This window comes from Poecile atricapillus, chromosome 2 (assembly GCF_030490865.1).
Source record: "Poecile atricapillus isolate bPoeAtr1 chromosome 2, bPoeAtr1.hap1, whole genome shotgun sequence".
Classification (NCBI taxonomy): domain Eukaryota; kingdom Metazoa; phylum Chordata; class Aves; order Passeriformes; family Paridae; genus Poecile; species Poecile atricapillus.
In genome coordinates, this window is record NC_081250.1 from 107,168,131 (window position 1) to 107,183,950 (window position 15,820).

At 39.6% G+C, this 15,820-nt stretch overlaps 2 protein-coding genes across 2 annotated transcripts in view; one reads left to right on the forward strand and one right to left on the reverse strand.

The window, feature by feature from the left end:
* RMC1 (regulator of MON1-CCZ1) overlaps positions 1–2,179 on the forward strand; it is an 18,616-nt gene extending 16,437 nt beyond the window's left edge. Inside the window, exons 15-20 of the mRNA XM_058832949.1 lie at positions 71–190; positions 378–455; positions 615–719; positions 805–873; positions 1,008–1,233; positions 1,987–2,179. Coding sequence (XP_058688932.1) covers positions 71–190; positions 378–455; positions 615–719; positions 805–873; positions 1,008–1,233; positions 1,987–2,066 — 678 coding nt within the window. The 3' untranslated portion in view covers positions 2,067–2,179. The remainder of the gene's footprint in view (positions 1–70; positions 191–377; positions 456–614; positions 720–804; positions 874–1,007; positions 1,234–1,986) is intronic.
* NPC1 (NPC intracellular cholesterol transporter 1) overlaps positions 2,080–15,820 on the reverse strand; it is a 26,250-nt gene continuing 12,509 nt past the window's right edge. Inside the window, exons 8-25 of the mRNA XM_058832948.1 lie at positions 14,897–15,267; positions 14,303–14,529; positions 13,827–13,927; positions 12,751–12,853; positions 11,626–11,815; positions 11,043–11,225; positions 10,279–10,393; positions 9,330–9,457; positions 9,100–9,240; positions 8,433–8,522; positions 8,130–8,320; positions 7,204–7,319; positions 6,520–6,649; positions 5,620–5,820; positions 4,619–4,850; positions 4,286–4,399; positions 3,350–3,512; positions 2,080–2,701 (exon numbers count right to left, since the gene is read on the reverse strand). Of these exons, the coding sequence (XP_058688931.1) occupies positions 2,619–2,701; positions 3,350–3,512; positions 4,286–4,399; positions 4,619–4,850; positions 5,620–5,820; positions 6,520–6,649; positions 7,204–7,319; positions 8,130–8,320; positions 8,433–8,522; positions 9,100–9,240; positions 9,330–9,457; positions 10,279–10,393; positions 11,043–11,225; positions 11,626–11,815; positions 12,751–12,853; positions 13,827–13,927; positions 14,303–14,529; positions 14,897–15,267 (2,879 nt within the window). The 3' untranslated portion in view covers positions 2,080–2,618. The remainder of the gene's footprint in view (positions 2,702–3,349; positions 3,513–4,285; positions 4,400–4,618; positions 4,851–5,619; positions 5,821–6,519; positions 6,650–7,203; positions 7,320–8,129; positions 8,321–8,432; positions 8,523–9,099; positions 9,241–9,329; positions 9,458–10,278; positions 10,394–11,042; positions 11,226–11,625; positions 11,816–12,750; positions 12,854–13,826; positions 13,928–14,302; positions 14,530–14,896; positions 15,268–15,820) is intronic.

The window sequence follows — 15,820 nt, forward strand, 5'->3', positions numbered from 1 at the left end:
AAACACTGAGACTGACTCAGAACTGTACTAAACTACAGTGTTCTTTTTAAAAGACTTTTTTTTCTCCTAGGTGGTAGAAACAGGCCTGAGTAGAAGTAATCCACTCCTGAAACGCCCTGTCCGCACTCAAGCAGTTATTGACCAGTCTGATATGTACACACATGTTTTATCAGTTTTTACAGAGAAGAAGGTAAGTTAATTTTAAGGACTAATGAAATAAATTTAAGGGCTAATTTGGCAGCAGTCTCAGATCAGCTAACTTAAGCTGACAGCTTGAAATTGGCTGCAGGAAGCTTTGTCAGGATTAGGGTATTTTGATGCCTATTCTTATGGGGTTATTAACAGAAGTTCCATCTAACACTTTCTTCTTTGTCCAGGAAGCACCTCACAAATTCACTATAGCTGTTTTGATGGAATACATTCGCTCTCTCAACCAGTTCCAGATTGCAGTTCAGGTAAATCACTGATATGCTAAGTACATTGCCCCACTCCATGAAATTACATGCAGTTTTAGTTCTGTCTTGGTCACATGTATAAATTCTATACAATATTGACTTTTAGATTGTAAACGCACATATAGAGACATACCTTTGATTGTCTTCCTGCATTTACAGCACTACTTGTATGAGCTGGTCATTAAAACCCTTGTTCAACACAACTTGTTCTACATGCTCCATCAGTTTCTGCAGTACCATGTGCTCAGTGATTCAAAGCCCTTGGTATGTAAGACAAGTAGCTCCAACATGCTAGTGAGGGAGGTGGGAAGCCTTCAGAATTTTAAGGTTATTTCTACTTTTGCCCTAGGCTTGTCTCTTACTGTCCCTGGAAAGCATTTACCCTCCTGCACATCAGCTCTCACTGGACATGTTAAAAGTAAGCATTTCTGGCTCTTGTAAGTCCATGTCCCATGTGGGTTAGACTGGTTCCCTGACCTTGAAGTCATTAACTAGCATCAATCATTTGCATGCATTAGAAGCATTGTCTTACAACTGTGATTGACTTCACAGAGACTTTCCACAGCAAATGATGAAATAGTGGAAGTTCTGTTGTCCAAACATCAAGTTTTGGCTGCCTTGAGATTCATCAGGGGTATTGGAGGACATGACAGCATTTCAGCCCGCAAATTCCTTGATGCAGCGAAACAAGCAGAGGATGAGATGCTTTTCTACACCATATTCCGATTCTTTGAACAAAGAAACCAGCGGTTACGAGGAAACCCCAGCTTCACACCAGGTAAGCAATAAGCAGTTTGACTAAGATACTCACTTGTGCAAACACAGCTGAGACTTGTTTCACTTCCAATCCGGTTGAGTCTGTATTAGATGGTAAAACTCTTGGCACATATTAGCTTGTATTTTATACTCACCTTTAAGCACACTTCTAAATTAATTTGTCCACTGCACTCAGGAGTAAAGAGGCTGAGCTAAACATAAACTTGCAGGTGAACCTGTTTGACTTGCAGTTGCTCTCGCTGCTTAGCTTAGCAGAGCCATTATCTCAAATTAGTGCTTTCTCTTGAAGTCAGCAACCAGATTGGGAAACCTTTGAGTTCAGTTGTCTATTTCCAGTAGTTATAAAAATTCAAGCCTTGTTTTATGCTCCAGTTCTTCCTTTAAAAGCCAAACCAAACAGCTTGCACCAGCAATATGTTTGTAATCACCAGACTTTCTGTAGGTACAGAATCCTACCCCATGCTCTTGTATTTTGACAGTAAAGTTAAAATCCAGTTCACATGGCTGTGAATCTTGCTGGTTAGATACATGAACTAGATCAAACATCTGCTTCACCTTGAGAATACCAGTCACAGGACTGGAAATACTTCAGTATTCCAATGCTTTCTGTTTGTTCAACTCTGGTACTCAAAGGCATTAAAGATAAAAATTAGTACAAATAAATGAAAGTAAGTGAAACTACACAATCTTGTGTTACACAGTCTTGGTTTCTGAGTTGGAAAGTGAACATGAACTTTCATTTTGTCTCCCTTAGGTGAGCACTGTGAAGAACATGTCACCTTCTTCAAACAAGTTTTTGGAGAACAAGCTCTCATGAAACCCACAACATTCTGAAAGACTCTTCCACTGAAATGTATAAACTTAATTTATTGCATTTAAGTAGATTTTTGAACTACAAAATTGCTATTTTATAATAAAGTATATACAAGACATTTTGGCAAATAGTACTAAAAATATTACAACTTGTGATGGCTTCCCCCTAAAAATAGAGACAAAAATTGCATTGACCTGCATTTAAAATAAGTGTCAGTGGTTGAGCAGTCCATTCTCATACACATCACCTCAATTTGACAAAATGGTATTCAACTCTCACTACAGCTGGTTTAGGTAGCTGGAGGAAAAAGATGCAACCTCTTGAAAACAGAAGTGTTTTAGTAGTCTTATTAACACATCTAGTTTTAGTAATACTGTTACTTGAGCCACACTTAGCATTTCCTGAGTTTAAAGCTATGTCCAAAGCTGCAGCTGGTATCTTCTAGTTGAATCTGTGCAGGAGTCAAGTCTGTGGTGGTTACAGTGTGATAGTCATAGAACATTGCTGCGTTTCACTTCTTAGGAGTTGGGCCTAAGCCGCAGTTCAAGCAGTCCACTGAACACTGTTAAAAACTAGAAGTAGAGGAGTCTCTCCCGTTCTGTACCTCTGGTCCTCTCTTGTGCAGCACGAGTTTTAGCTTTATTTACTGATGGGCCTGAATGAGAGAAGAGAGTTATCCAAAGGCTCCACACTGCAGCTGATCAGTCAGCAGTAAGCATGCATGATCTTACTGTTTAGGGCCAGCTGAACATTCAGAAGTGTGCTGCTGCTCAGCTGTTAATAACTGTCAGCCACAACAAAGGCACTGGTAGATGAATCCCCGTCAGTCTTAAGTAAGGCTCAGTTTAAGTCTGCCTTTAAGGACTACACTATACACGTGCATTTTCAAATTCAAGAGGACAATGCCTGGACCATCCTTGCTGCAAGGCAAGGTCGTTTCTCCAAATGCAGGAACAGTGACCCGCAGGAGGTTTGCTGCTTCCACCCACCATCCTGTCCCCAGGTTGAACCATGCTAATCATGCTGCTCTTGGGGATCACAGGGGCCCAGCTACCACCTTCACAAAGCCCAGCAAAGTGCAACCCCATGGGCCAGGCTGCACTTGCTTCAGTTCAGCAAGCCCACAACATTGAGCTTGCAGTGCCACCAGTCAACCTTTGTTTTCCAAAGGACAGGCCACTTTGATGAGAGAAGCAGATTCAAGTGCTGCTTTTCATCTCTGCAAGACTTTCCACATCATGGAAAGTCCAGAGTCAGCTATTTTTGTTTGAAGTGTGGTATAGAGCAAACTGTCACATCTTACCTATGTAACTAAGCAGAACTGGAAGAAATATCAGTCCATGTGTTGCTCCCAGCACAACCATAGCTAGATACATCCTGAAGTAGAATATCTTGAAGATTTGAGATTTGGAAAAAGCCAATACTACAATTCCTCCAAATTTGGTCAGTGTGATACCACTGAAAACCTGGCAATAAAGAAAGTGTTTAAGTGATAAGCAGGGGTTTAGGTAATCCATTTCCTTCAAGTATTTAGCATTTGGTAACATTTCTGTGTAATCTAAGGCTCCTATATCCTATATCTCCTGCACTGCCAGTCTAGAACCAAATCAAGATGCACTAAGGAAAAGAGATCATCTTTTTGGTCCCACAGGACAGGCTCAGTATGATTAAAAATCCACTCTGATCTATGTAGCCACCTAATTAATTTTTGCTTCAGGCAGATACAAGTGAAAACTCTTACTTAAATTAACTCCCATTCCAGTGAAGCTCTGTACCTGGTGTGGTACACACATCACAAGAACTGTCCATTCCAACCCCATACAGGTCACTTAGTCTAGGACAAGTGACATGACAGCACTGCCTAGCACTGAGTTCTGCTTGTTCTCTACAAGCTCCAACTGCATCCCATACTCACAACCACCTTTCCTAATCATATCTGACTGTCTGGAAGAGAAACACTTGAATTGTAATGGAACAATTTGAGGTTTATCCAAACTACTAGTTCAGCTAAAGCATTTAGCTCTCCTCTACTATTAGGTAGTAACATCAGATTAAAAAGGAGTCTTCATTATCCCTTTTACTAGTAGAAACCTATGCTGACCTTAACAGCTTAAAGCATTCCAAAAAGAAAAAGCAAGGTCATCTTTATGACTTAAGACTGTCACCTATAACATTTCTTACAATAGCAAGGCTGTTAGTTGGCCACTCCTTTTCCCCTCCTCACCCAGCAGATACTCACTGAGCTGCCCATGTGAGACAGAGCTTCTTCTGCACGCTCCACTCTACTGCCCTTGGTACTGACGGTGAACGCTCTTGTCACATGACTGCAGAATTCCACAGCGATACCACAGCTCTGAAGAGTGAAGGGAAACATGTGAAAACATCAGTTAGATGAGCACTTTAATGGCAAGGTCTCTACTCAGAATTCTGGATGGGCTAAAAAGATTCTTAGCAACTGGTAGAAGCTGTCATCAGTGCTCAGGGCTGAAGTACCACGGGAAGTTACAAGCTTAGTGTTGCTTCCCAGAGGCCATTGCAAAACTTGGAAATAGAAGAGGTCTTGTTGACTTACCATGACAAGATTCACTAATGAAACTGCATTCAAGCTGATGCCCCAGAGCCACATCACTCCAAACATGTTGATGATTATCATAGCAATAGTTATCGAAACCACAACAGCAGCCCATACTTCAAAACCAAGAAGCACAGTTGTCACCAGAAATATTGATCCCAAAGAGATGCAGAGGTTAAAGATAGCATCGTGCACAATTGTCAAGTATTGTTCATAGAAGACATAAAACACACTGTAGAAAAAAAGAGAGGTTGTCATTAGCCATCTTCCCCTTTATATGCCAATATTAGATTAGCTTCTGTGCTAAGGATAAAGTAGTTCCCCTGACAGAAGTCACCAACAGAACCTGGCTTCCTTGTGTCAGTGGAATGTCATGTAACAGCCATCATTCTGTAGGAGTTAACTCCTCACTAACGCTTCAAATAAAGATCATGGTCTGGAAGTCAGTGTAATTCCCATATTTCAATATAAGTATCTACTGTAGATACCAGAAGGTAGGTGCTCAGATCCATTTTGATACCTGCAGGAGCTACTGCAGATGGACAGGTAGGATTCTCTGATGCAGAAATCAGTATTTCAGATGTACAGATACCAACTCCAACTCGATTTTAGTGTGGTACTCCTATACTTGACATTGCTACTGCATTTGCTTTATATTTAAATAACTTATTTAAAGTCAAAACATTCATATCACAGCTTGCAACTACCCATGTCAACATATCTGCTTATGTTTGAACTATTAAACCCTACTATGAAAGCTAGGAAATGCCCAAAAATGGAGTCAGATCTACCTTTGTAGTGAAGGATTTAAGTTAGTTATCAATAACATAAGAAGCCAGTGCTATGGATACAAATTATATCTTCCTAGTTTTACTAGAAATCCCAAAGTTTCTGCATTACCTCCTGTTAGACAAATCTCAGATTCCTAAAATGTTATTAGCCAGCACCTTTTATGTGTTGCTCAAGTGTTTGTCACCAAGGCAAGAAAGATCTAACCATACCTGTAAGGAAACACCCGGTAGTTCTTCTCTTTGATGCCCATGGTTTCAGTAATATTGTCTGCTATAATCCGAGCTTTACTCATAGCATCAATAAAATCAGATGACGTTTTCAGTACAGTATGGTAAGTCATAAAATAAGTGGCTCCAACCTCAGTTTTGTTGTTTATGAAGTTGACAGCAGAATTATATGCAGCATGTCCTCTATAAAAACAAGTACATATCAGATGTCAGCACCATTCAAATTTATTAGCTTTTATAACACATAATCCTATGGAATCATAGAATGGTTTGAGTTGGAAGGGAGCATAAAGATCATCTAGTTCCACCCCTGCCATGAGCATGAACACCTTCCACTACACTATGGTTGCTCACATCCCATTCCACCTGGCCTTGAACACTTCCAGGGATGGGGCACAGCTTCTCTGGGCAATCTATTCCAGTGCCTCACTGTCCTCAGAGTAAAGAATTCCTTCCTAACATCTAATCTAAACCTACCCTCTTTAATTTTAAAGCTATGCCTATCACTACACCGCCTTGTAAAAAGTCTCTCTCCAGCTCTCTTGTAGGTGCCCTTTAGAGGGCAAACAGATGGTAGTTGTTTCCAGCAGTTTCCAAAACTATAAAAGCTTCAGAGCACAAGACATTTCAAGATTGCACAGGATATTCTAGAACAGACTGACCATAGATGTTGTCTCTCTTTGTACACGGGAAAGCTGCTATTCCATTTAGTTGATAATGAGTCTGTTGGGTTTTTTTCTCAGAAAATAATACAGAGCTGGTGAGATGTCAATGTCTGTATGGCTTTTAGGAGGACATTAGGTATCTAACCTCCAGACAAAATCCAGAGCAAGCATCTTTGACACACTGGTCTAAGCAGGGCCTGTGGAATAAGGCTCTTACCCTTTGCCACATTTTGGATTAGGGTTGTCTGATAGGAACATTGGCAAAAAGGTCATGAAGTCTTCACCCTGTGGCCTCTGCTTGCCTTCTTGAGTCAGTGGTCGACAACGAGTGCAGGACGGATCGCTGACTGAAGAAATAGAGGAAGAAGGTCATCTACAGGATCAAGTATGCTTTTTCCTAACACTAGTAACTTCTGACTTGCATCACTGCAGGATGCAATTCCATTAAAAGCATATTTACTGGTGAACTAACTGATCCATCCTGAAATTCCATATAAGATTTGTAGTCCTTAATTTGATTTATTGCTACTAAAGCAAGGCCTGTCAGAGAACTCTTACTTGTGTATTTATCTGTTAGATCTGATGACAACTACACCCAGCTGAAGGAACTGAACAAAAGCAGAGCTCCAAGTTTGTGTGCTCTAAGAAAACCAACAGAAGGATCAGAATTTTTACAGCAAGTCACACTGGCTGTCTAGGTAGGCTGTTTTCAGTCTGCAGCATTCCAGTAGAATATTTAAGGTCACTCAAACAGCAGTTCAAATAAATTAAGAGAACAACTCAAGAGGTTCCTACTTACAGTAAGAAAAGGTATTTGCTTGACTCATACCATGAGAAAATATTTTGGCTGTGAAACTTATAAACTAAGCTAATCCACTAGCAACAAAATGGATGCCTGTACCTGAAGCATTGCAGAACTGTCCAGTGGTATTGTAGACTCTGCAGCAGGAAGACTGTGGCTTCACCCAGTCAAAGTAGTCATCAATCCAGGATGATGGGGCATAGCCTATCCTCGTGCTAATAAAAATACCACAATATATCCATCATCAGTAATTTTATGTCTAATTCCAAAACGTATCACTTGATCTCTCCAGTGCTAATTTATGCCATGTCAACTCATTCTTGTCAAATCTACTCAGCTCTTCATATAGTCCCATGCTCTAGTATCCCATCCAAGAGCCATAATGCTCAGGTAGCTCAGAACACTGCATCTAGAAAACAGTAGCTTTTTCACTGCATCCTGTTCTACTGCCAAGCTCAGCTTTCTATTCTCCTGCCCACTCTTTTCCCCATCTTACTCCACTTTGTTCTAGGTCAGCCTTCTCAAGGCTGTTATCTCAGTTTTCAAGCAAAGCTCCTCCTTCAGTTAGGCTGAAATGAACTACAGTGGAAGGAATTGGGAAAAGACTTCCTTGAGTTTTTAGCTGCAGATGAAATTCCTGCTTAGCCTCCCTAGGCTAGCCTAGTTTATTCACCAGGTTTAGAAACTGAGCATGCATCCATTTTCCAGAACATCATAACTCTGCTGAGAGGTTTTCATGAGTTTTTCTTACTATCATTCCAAGATTCCTTGAAGGATCACCCTGTTTTACAAACGCAAGTACATCAATGTATGCCACCAGTCCAGATAGGTTTTATCCTCACTTTAGAAAGATTGTCTCAGCTGCTTCAAACCCACTCCCTCCCAAACCCACAATATAAAGCAAATAAAATAGAATGTCAGTTTACATTTTTAGTTTATTAGCTGAGCCTGAGCTAAATCAGGAGGACACACTGCTCCACTACATCTCTTCCATGCAACTACGCAGACAAGCATAAAAGACTTACTAGCTACCAATTTCTGCAGCATTGAAGACTTGCTGGACAAGTGAATCATTATTACATCCCATGCCACCACACACCATGTTCTGCCCTTCCAAAGAGGTGTAGTTGTGTCCTTCTTCTAGGACAAAGTAGACAGGAGGACCTGCATGCAGGTACTTGTTCATATGGCTGAAGTAATCTATTACATAGGAATCCTTCAAGGGAAAGTTTTGAGTTACTAATATAGAATGTTGAGGTAGCACCACAAAGTATCAAGTTTCAATTCAGCCACAAACTGCTGAACAGTGACACGATCATAAGACTTACATCTGGCATTGAGAGAGACTGATCCAGTCCAATCTCTACATTGTGCATAACTGCTGCACTGAATGACAGGATACCCACAAACACTGCTATCTGCAAAATAAGCAAATCCATGGAAGTGAGAACTGTACAGAAACAACAGGCAATAGGGCTCATTTGCTAAGCTAATAGGGACCATGCAAAGAGGCTCTAGTTTAAATATGCTAGCCAGGGTTAATAAAACAGCAGCAGTAAAACGTAATTACTCAAAACATCCCTCTGGAACTGTAAGGAAATTTATTCTTAGAAATCAACAGTAAAAGTTACAAACACCTTCTGTAAATAAGCACAATAACCTTAAACTGAATCATGGATTCAGCAACAATGCTCTGGATTAATGCAGTGTAAAAGCCAACACATGCTGATTTTTTCACATAGGCTAAAGTACTTTGATTGTCTGCAATGCAACTCTTAAATCTGGGATTTGGACAATCCATGATCAAGCCTCTATTTACTGAAATACTTTTGCAGTTAGTAAAGCTTATTTCTATTCTTATGCTGAGAACAAAAGTACTAGAAGCTTAATTTGTTTCACTGGTTTCAAGATTTTTCTTCCCTATTTAGGTCTTCAGGCTCACTGCTCTTTTGCTCAAGTTTAGATGATGGCTTAATTTAAATTGATTATACATACTACTATTGGTCTCATCCAATCTTTAAGTAGATATGGAGAAAACAGATTTTTGAAGAACAGAAATAACATGCTCTCAGAACGCTGGACTCCACTCATTTCTTCACTGCTTTTGATGCAACACAGAATATCCAGTCTATTACTCTGAAAATGGATTAAATGCCAGAGTTAGAGCAGTTCTGCAGATGTCATCATCCCCATTACACTGCAGTTACAGGTGCACTTATACTCACCTCTTGACGCTTAATATCCAAGCCTAGGAGACTCACAAAGCAAGTCACTTGAAGAATGAAGTCTATGAGCACAGCCATTCCAGCAAACAGGGAGAATGTGCGAACCGCTGGCATCGTAGACAGTGTTCCTGGAGGAAGTGACCCAGCTTGTTAAGAGAGCTCCCTTCTCCTAGAAATGCACAAGCATTTTCTACACAAACATCCAGTTTAAGTGGTAGCCTCACAGCAGGACAAAGAGCCTTTCTTTCCAGAGCAAAGGAAACAGCTCATACAAGCCTGGCTACAGCTGCTGTCTTTGACCTGTTTAACAGCACTGAGGCTCGGCAAAGAAGTGAGTAGTTCTAACCCATTTCTCAATTCCAAACTTAGGTGCAGACTGTGTAACAGGCCAGTTAAGCAGTGCTGTCAGGCAATATCTTGCTTTAATATTAAACCATTCCAATCAATGCAAGTGATCCAATGACAAATTACACTGTAGGTAAACAAAGCCATTATGAAAGAAGCCAAATTATACTTGTACAGTAACAAAAGATTTACCTCTAAATCATTGTAAAGTGAGCCTCAAACATAAATCTGTCATAGGGGCACTTTTCCAGCCAAGGGGCATTTTGGCAAGATGACTAAATGCAATATAGTTCATACACCCTGATATTTTATCTACCTAAGATCAAATTTAGACTTTGTCAGTCACTGCAAATCAGTAAAAACCTCCAGTCTTTCAGGCTGAAAAGCTTGACAGATTCAATACTGGATCTTTTTAACTGTGCCAAACTCTTAAAGTACACCAGTGCCTATCTCCCCAGCAGAAGTTTAACTTAATAGTAATGAACAACTAAGCTAAACCGCCCCTACAAATTCCTACTTTACTTTTATATTTTAGTATTGCATTTATCCTTGCAACACACAGTTATGATAGGGCCCTTATCTTCAAATATTAAAGGAGTCTTACCAAGAAAGAATGCCACAGTCTCCGAAAAGGATGAGAGAAACATACTGGGTGCCACATCTCCCAAGACTCTGCCAATCTGTTTATCCAGAGTTTCACCCTGAAGGCGTTCATCTCTCTGTTTTAAGGCAATAATTTATTATTATTAGGAATCATGTAATTTATAAAGCTATTTCATATGGCTTTAAAACACCCAAAACTTTTAAATATCCTAAACTCTTTCATTGTTTTCACTACATTAACAAGAGATTGATTAAAAACAGCTGAGACTCTTAAACAAGAGCAGCCTGAACATTACTTGCCGTCTTGCTTCAAATTTAAACTATAGTACTAAGTTCAGTACTTCATATAAAACTACACATTCAACAGAGGCAGTGCCAGTTTCAGTGGGATATTGAACCTGCCAAATTAAAAGCTGATTACCCACTAAGACTTAGTGTCAGAAGTCCCTAGTCTAAAGCATGTAGTTTAGTTCATTACTACTGCTAACAATATGCTAAAATTACAAGTGATCAAAACAACAGTTGAGTTCTACAACTATTTTGATATCAAGCAGCAGTAAGAAAATGCAGAGACATAAACTGGGGTTCTTTTTTGTGAAGGTAGAATGTACACAGATTCTTGTCTTTCTTCCACTAGATATCTTGTGAGATTCCAGAGCTGCTCACATTGAGCTGAGCACTGGAATGTAAAAGACTTCCTGCTCCAAGTTTAAAGACTTCAAAAATGACAGGCATTTTCAGAAGAGTTTGTATGAAAGTAAATACCTGAAGTGTCTGAACCATAATGAAGATGTTGTCCACTCCAATAGCCAGCACCAAGAAAGGAATTACTTCTATCACAATCAGTGTCAGTGGGATCCCAAAGTAGCTGAAAATGCCTACAGAGCATGCTACTGAGCTTAGTACAATCAGGATGCCTGCAATGCCCAGAGAGATCTTTGAATCCACCTAAAAAAAAGTTGCACTGAAAGTCAGCCAAACAAGCATCATCCCACAGAATAGATTATTGCCAAGGCAAAAGCCATATTCTAACATTTAGTCTAGGGAGCAGAAAACTTTAGAGGGGTTTTTGAAGATACGAATATATTAAAAAAAATAATCAACCTTGAAACTACAAGTCTTGAAGCTAATGTTAACTGAACATCAAGTGAAAGAACTTAGCTGAGACTATGAAACACAAATGAATGGTCTAGTACAAGAACAATGCTCCCCCTAACTCCTGCCCAAGGGGAACTCAACACTCTAAAAAGAAATTGAACATCAGCATTCTGCAAAAATAGTCAAATCACTTAGAGCTATCAGCAAGCTCTAGCTTCATACTTTATAGCAATGAAAACTATACACATACCAACAGTCTTCTACAGCTCTGGATATGTCCCAAAGCTATCGAGATGTACACAAACATCACAATATAGCTTATCAACACAACGCTAATATCACTGTTGCTTTCGCGGTTGATCTCATCTTCAATACTCCGTTCAGCAGAAAATGATATAGTTAAGTTTGAATTATTATAGTTCTTCAGAAAGTTAATAAACCTAAAAAAATAAAACCAAGAGGTTGATCACACTTCCACTAGAAATATTTGAAAGTCAGTTGGTGGAAAAATTGCATCATCTGTGTGGTAGAAGAGTGCACTAGCCAGACAGTACTTTGATGGACCATTCTCAGTTTTTAAAGAGAGGTGCTGGATACACATACCTAGAACTCTGCTCTAAGCACTAGAAATACACTATGCTGAAATACTTTCCATGTTCCTTCCAGAGTATGAGGACAAATAAGTATCTTGCATGAACTGTTTCAAACTCTAAGCACAATTTTCCTCAAAGCTATACCTAGGAATACACATATGAAAGATAACTGCAGCATGCTTACAGTACTGGAACGATTCATTAGCCCTCGTTTCAGTTCCCCAATTTGAGAGGTGCCTGTGACACAGGCAGATGCTTGCCATACTTTTATTTTGTCACAAGCTTTCTAGTACAGCAGTTTTTATCTGAACTGACAGCCAGAGCAGCTGGCCTGTGTAAGCCACGTCGTCAAGGTGGTAAAGGGAATGAAAGCCTTAGATGTTCATCTGGATGACGTTTTTAAAAATGAAAGGGAAAGAACTACAGCATCAGGCCCGACCTTTCCACTGATGGTTAATGGCCCAGTAAATTAAAGAGTCTACCTGTGTAATTCTAGCCACAATAAAATAAATCCTTTCTGAAGTTACTTATTGGCAAGCCCTACTGGGCTAGATGGTCACTAAGAGGACTAGAACCTATGTCTCAAAGCAAATTAAGTGTGCAAGACAAAGCAAAGGTCTTATGACCAGCACAGTCTGTTTTTAACCAGTTTTGCTGCCTCTCAAAACGTACCTGTAGTTATACTGAAAAACTGTCAGTACAATGCAGGTGTTTCTTTTTTATCTACATTGAAAGCTGCATTAAGTCATGTATGCATTTCAGAACACAGGAAGACTACTTACTCTTTTTCCCATGCCAAGGCTTTCATCAGCTTTTTTGAGTCATTGTAGTAGTTGTTGACAGGAAAAGTAATTACAAGAGCTGTGGCATTATTATAGTTATCATCTATAGAAGAAAAAAAAAAGAAGGTTGGCATTAAAAAATGTAACTCAATATTTTATTTATATATATTTATATGTAAATATAATTCCAGTATAGCAGACACAAATAAGTTTAAAATCAGCATTTTCCAAAGCAATCCCATCCCTACAACTCCACTGAACACCACTGAGTTCTCAAACACCCTACTGAAATAAGAACAGAAGTTGATAAGCACTCCAGATTGCATTCCAGAGTAATTATTCATTGTTTAACATGCTTATGACACCCCAACATTAAATTTTTGCATGGTTAGACAAAGAGCTACTATATAACCACTGCTTATGACTTGCAATCTAATGAGGAATGTGGCTTCATAAATACTGAAATGAATTTGCATTAAGTAAAATCTAAGTATGTAAACCTCTTGCATACTTAGATTTTACTCAAAGCAAATACAAATCTCCTACAGTTTAATAAAGAAGTGCTCGCCTTTAAACACTATTTTAGATATATTAAGCACAAATATACTATCAAGTTATATTTAATTAGATAAATTGCTTGAACAAAGTCCTGGCTTAAGAGTAATTATGAAAGAATTTTTTCTGTGAACACTTTAATCTATTCTTAAATGCTTTGTCAGATCAGTGACAAACTTTATTCTAACTCAAAGCAATATACACATACATCCCAACACGTCAACCTGAGCTACTCCATGTCTTTATCTTTTACCAGGCCCAAAGAAGAGCAAACATTTCTCCTGTTGAGATGTTCCAATTACAGATTGCTTGCATTTCCAGAGTAGTCTGTCTCCAATCACAGCATTGGTCTACTGAAAACTTATTTAAAACGCCCTTACTTACTGAAAGTTTAACGAAACTGCAGTTTCTCTGGACTGCATTTAAATACCTGTGTTAAATGAGAATGCACCTTTAGCACCAAGAACAGCACACAAGTATGTACTCTCAGACCCATACTGCAATACTGTTTTGCCACTCACCATCATATCCTCCCAACACCAGCCATGGAAATACAGGTCCACCAAACGTTCCTAAGCAGGGATCGTGAAGCAAGCTTGTGTCATTCAGTGATGCTGGAGCCCTAAAGAGATCACCAGCAATAATTGTTAGCTTCTGCTTGACAGCTGAGGCACAGCACAAAACAGTAAAAAGCTGTTGAGTTAAAACTGAAAACCAAGACAAAGCAGACGAGACTGCTAGTGGTACACTGTCCTTGTGTTACATTTGCTTTGAATTTAAATACAGTTTTAAAGGTGTCTGCCTTATAGCATTTAAGATAAGGAATACCTTCTAACCAACTCAACTATAAACTAATGAGAAAGCTTAGAAACTGGTCTTCTGTTCAGAACTCTTCAGAAGCATTGAAAACACGTTTAAGGTAAACTAGAGCCAGCATCCACACCAAACCAAACTGAACTGACAACTTGATTAAAAAGCATGCAACTGTACTGCTCACCGAACACAGTATAAGAAGTGAGTGTGGTAATCAGCATAGACAAAGAACTCATCCCCAATAGTGTGATCCAGAACAGAATGGCTGTTCTGAAAGTAGTTGAGTACGCTCAGGATAGTGCAGTTGTTGTTGTAGGGAGCAAGAGGAGCCAGGCAAATGTCCTTCAGCATTACAGTCTCATTGTCATAAGAAGCAGTTATGTTGACAATAGCATCCTGCAAATCCAGTACCTTTAAAAAAAAAACAAAAACAGTTTAAGAGCAGCACAAGAAAGCATTTCCCTTGCAAGACAGGACTTAAGTGCACGTTACGTTCTTGCCAGTTTCCAGAGACAGGGGCACATGTTGATAGAAACATATTACAAAAACATTATTTCTGTGTTCATACTATGAACTGGGACTTAGCTATCAAGTGTCTCTCTAACAGAAAGCTTTTCAGCAACAAGCTTTATAGTAAGGCTATGATTTTTAATATGACTATCTAGTGACTGTTTTAATGGATACATAACATTGCAGGTGGAAGCTGTATGGAACCAACACCATGTGGTTATACCTGTTAAGTATGCTCAGGTCTTTGTTCTTGGAAAGTCCCAATTACCTGATGGAGAATATCTTTGGTAAGGGGAGGCCCAAAAGGTACATCTTCTCCTGATGGGTAAGGTGAGTAGGTGTCTGGGTGGCTCTTTGGTGCTTGAATAATAACTTGTTCAGTACGGAAGAAAGGCCCAAAGTGTGTGTCAAAGTATTCCTTCTCCTTGCGGGCTTGGCTGCTTGGGGCTGACCAGAGATCTACGGGATTTGTAGTTGCTTTAATATATACAAAGCCTGAGCAGCACATTGCAATGAAGACCACAGAGAAGAGGATAACAGGACGTGGATTTCTGACACAGAAAGCTCCCCATGATGTAAATGTCATTCTCAGGCCATTCTCAAACCTTTCACCAAGCCTTTCACCACAGGTAATGTTTCCTGCAAGAGCAAGAAATAAACAGCAAATGTTTGAGAAGTCAGTTAAGCAGTACTTTCTTGGAGTCCACTCAGAAAGATGAAATTTTATTCCAACTCTGTTTGTAGGAAGCACCAGAGGCTGTGCCTGCACTGACAGTCAGACCCTGGGACCAATCCCTGACTGAGGCCAAGGGGCAGAAAACAGCTTGCACCTTGTAATGTAAGGTTGTCTTTGACAGCAGCAGGTGTAGCAAATAAAGGAAGTAGCTAAAGGACACAAGCAGTAAAACAAGCTACCTCAGCTGGTACACAAGTTAAACTACAGCTCTTTCCTAGCATGCTTTAAATGGATACATGGATGATCAAACTGACTTTAGCATCATGTTGCCCTCCCTATACCTCTATGACAAAGCCCTCCAGAACTTCCTTGGAGCTTAGCTAGATCCATGAAGGGTGTCCCCATGGCTTTCAGCATCCACTAAAATAGGGGTAAGAACTACTCTGAAACAAGAGAGATGCTGGCCAAAATGCTGAAGGCCCTCTAAGAATGGACTTTTAGCCTAAAAAAGCTAAA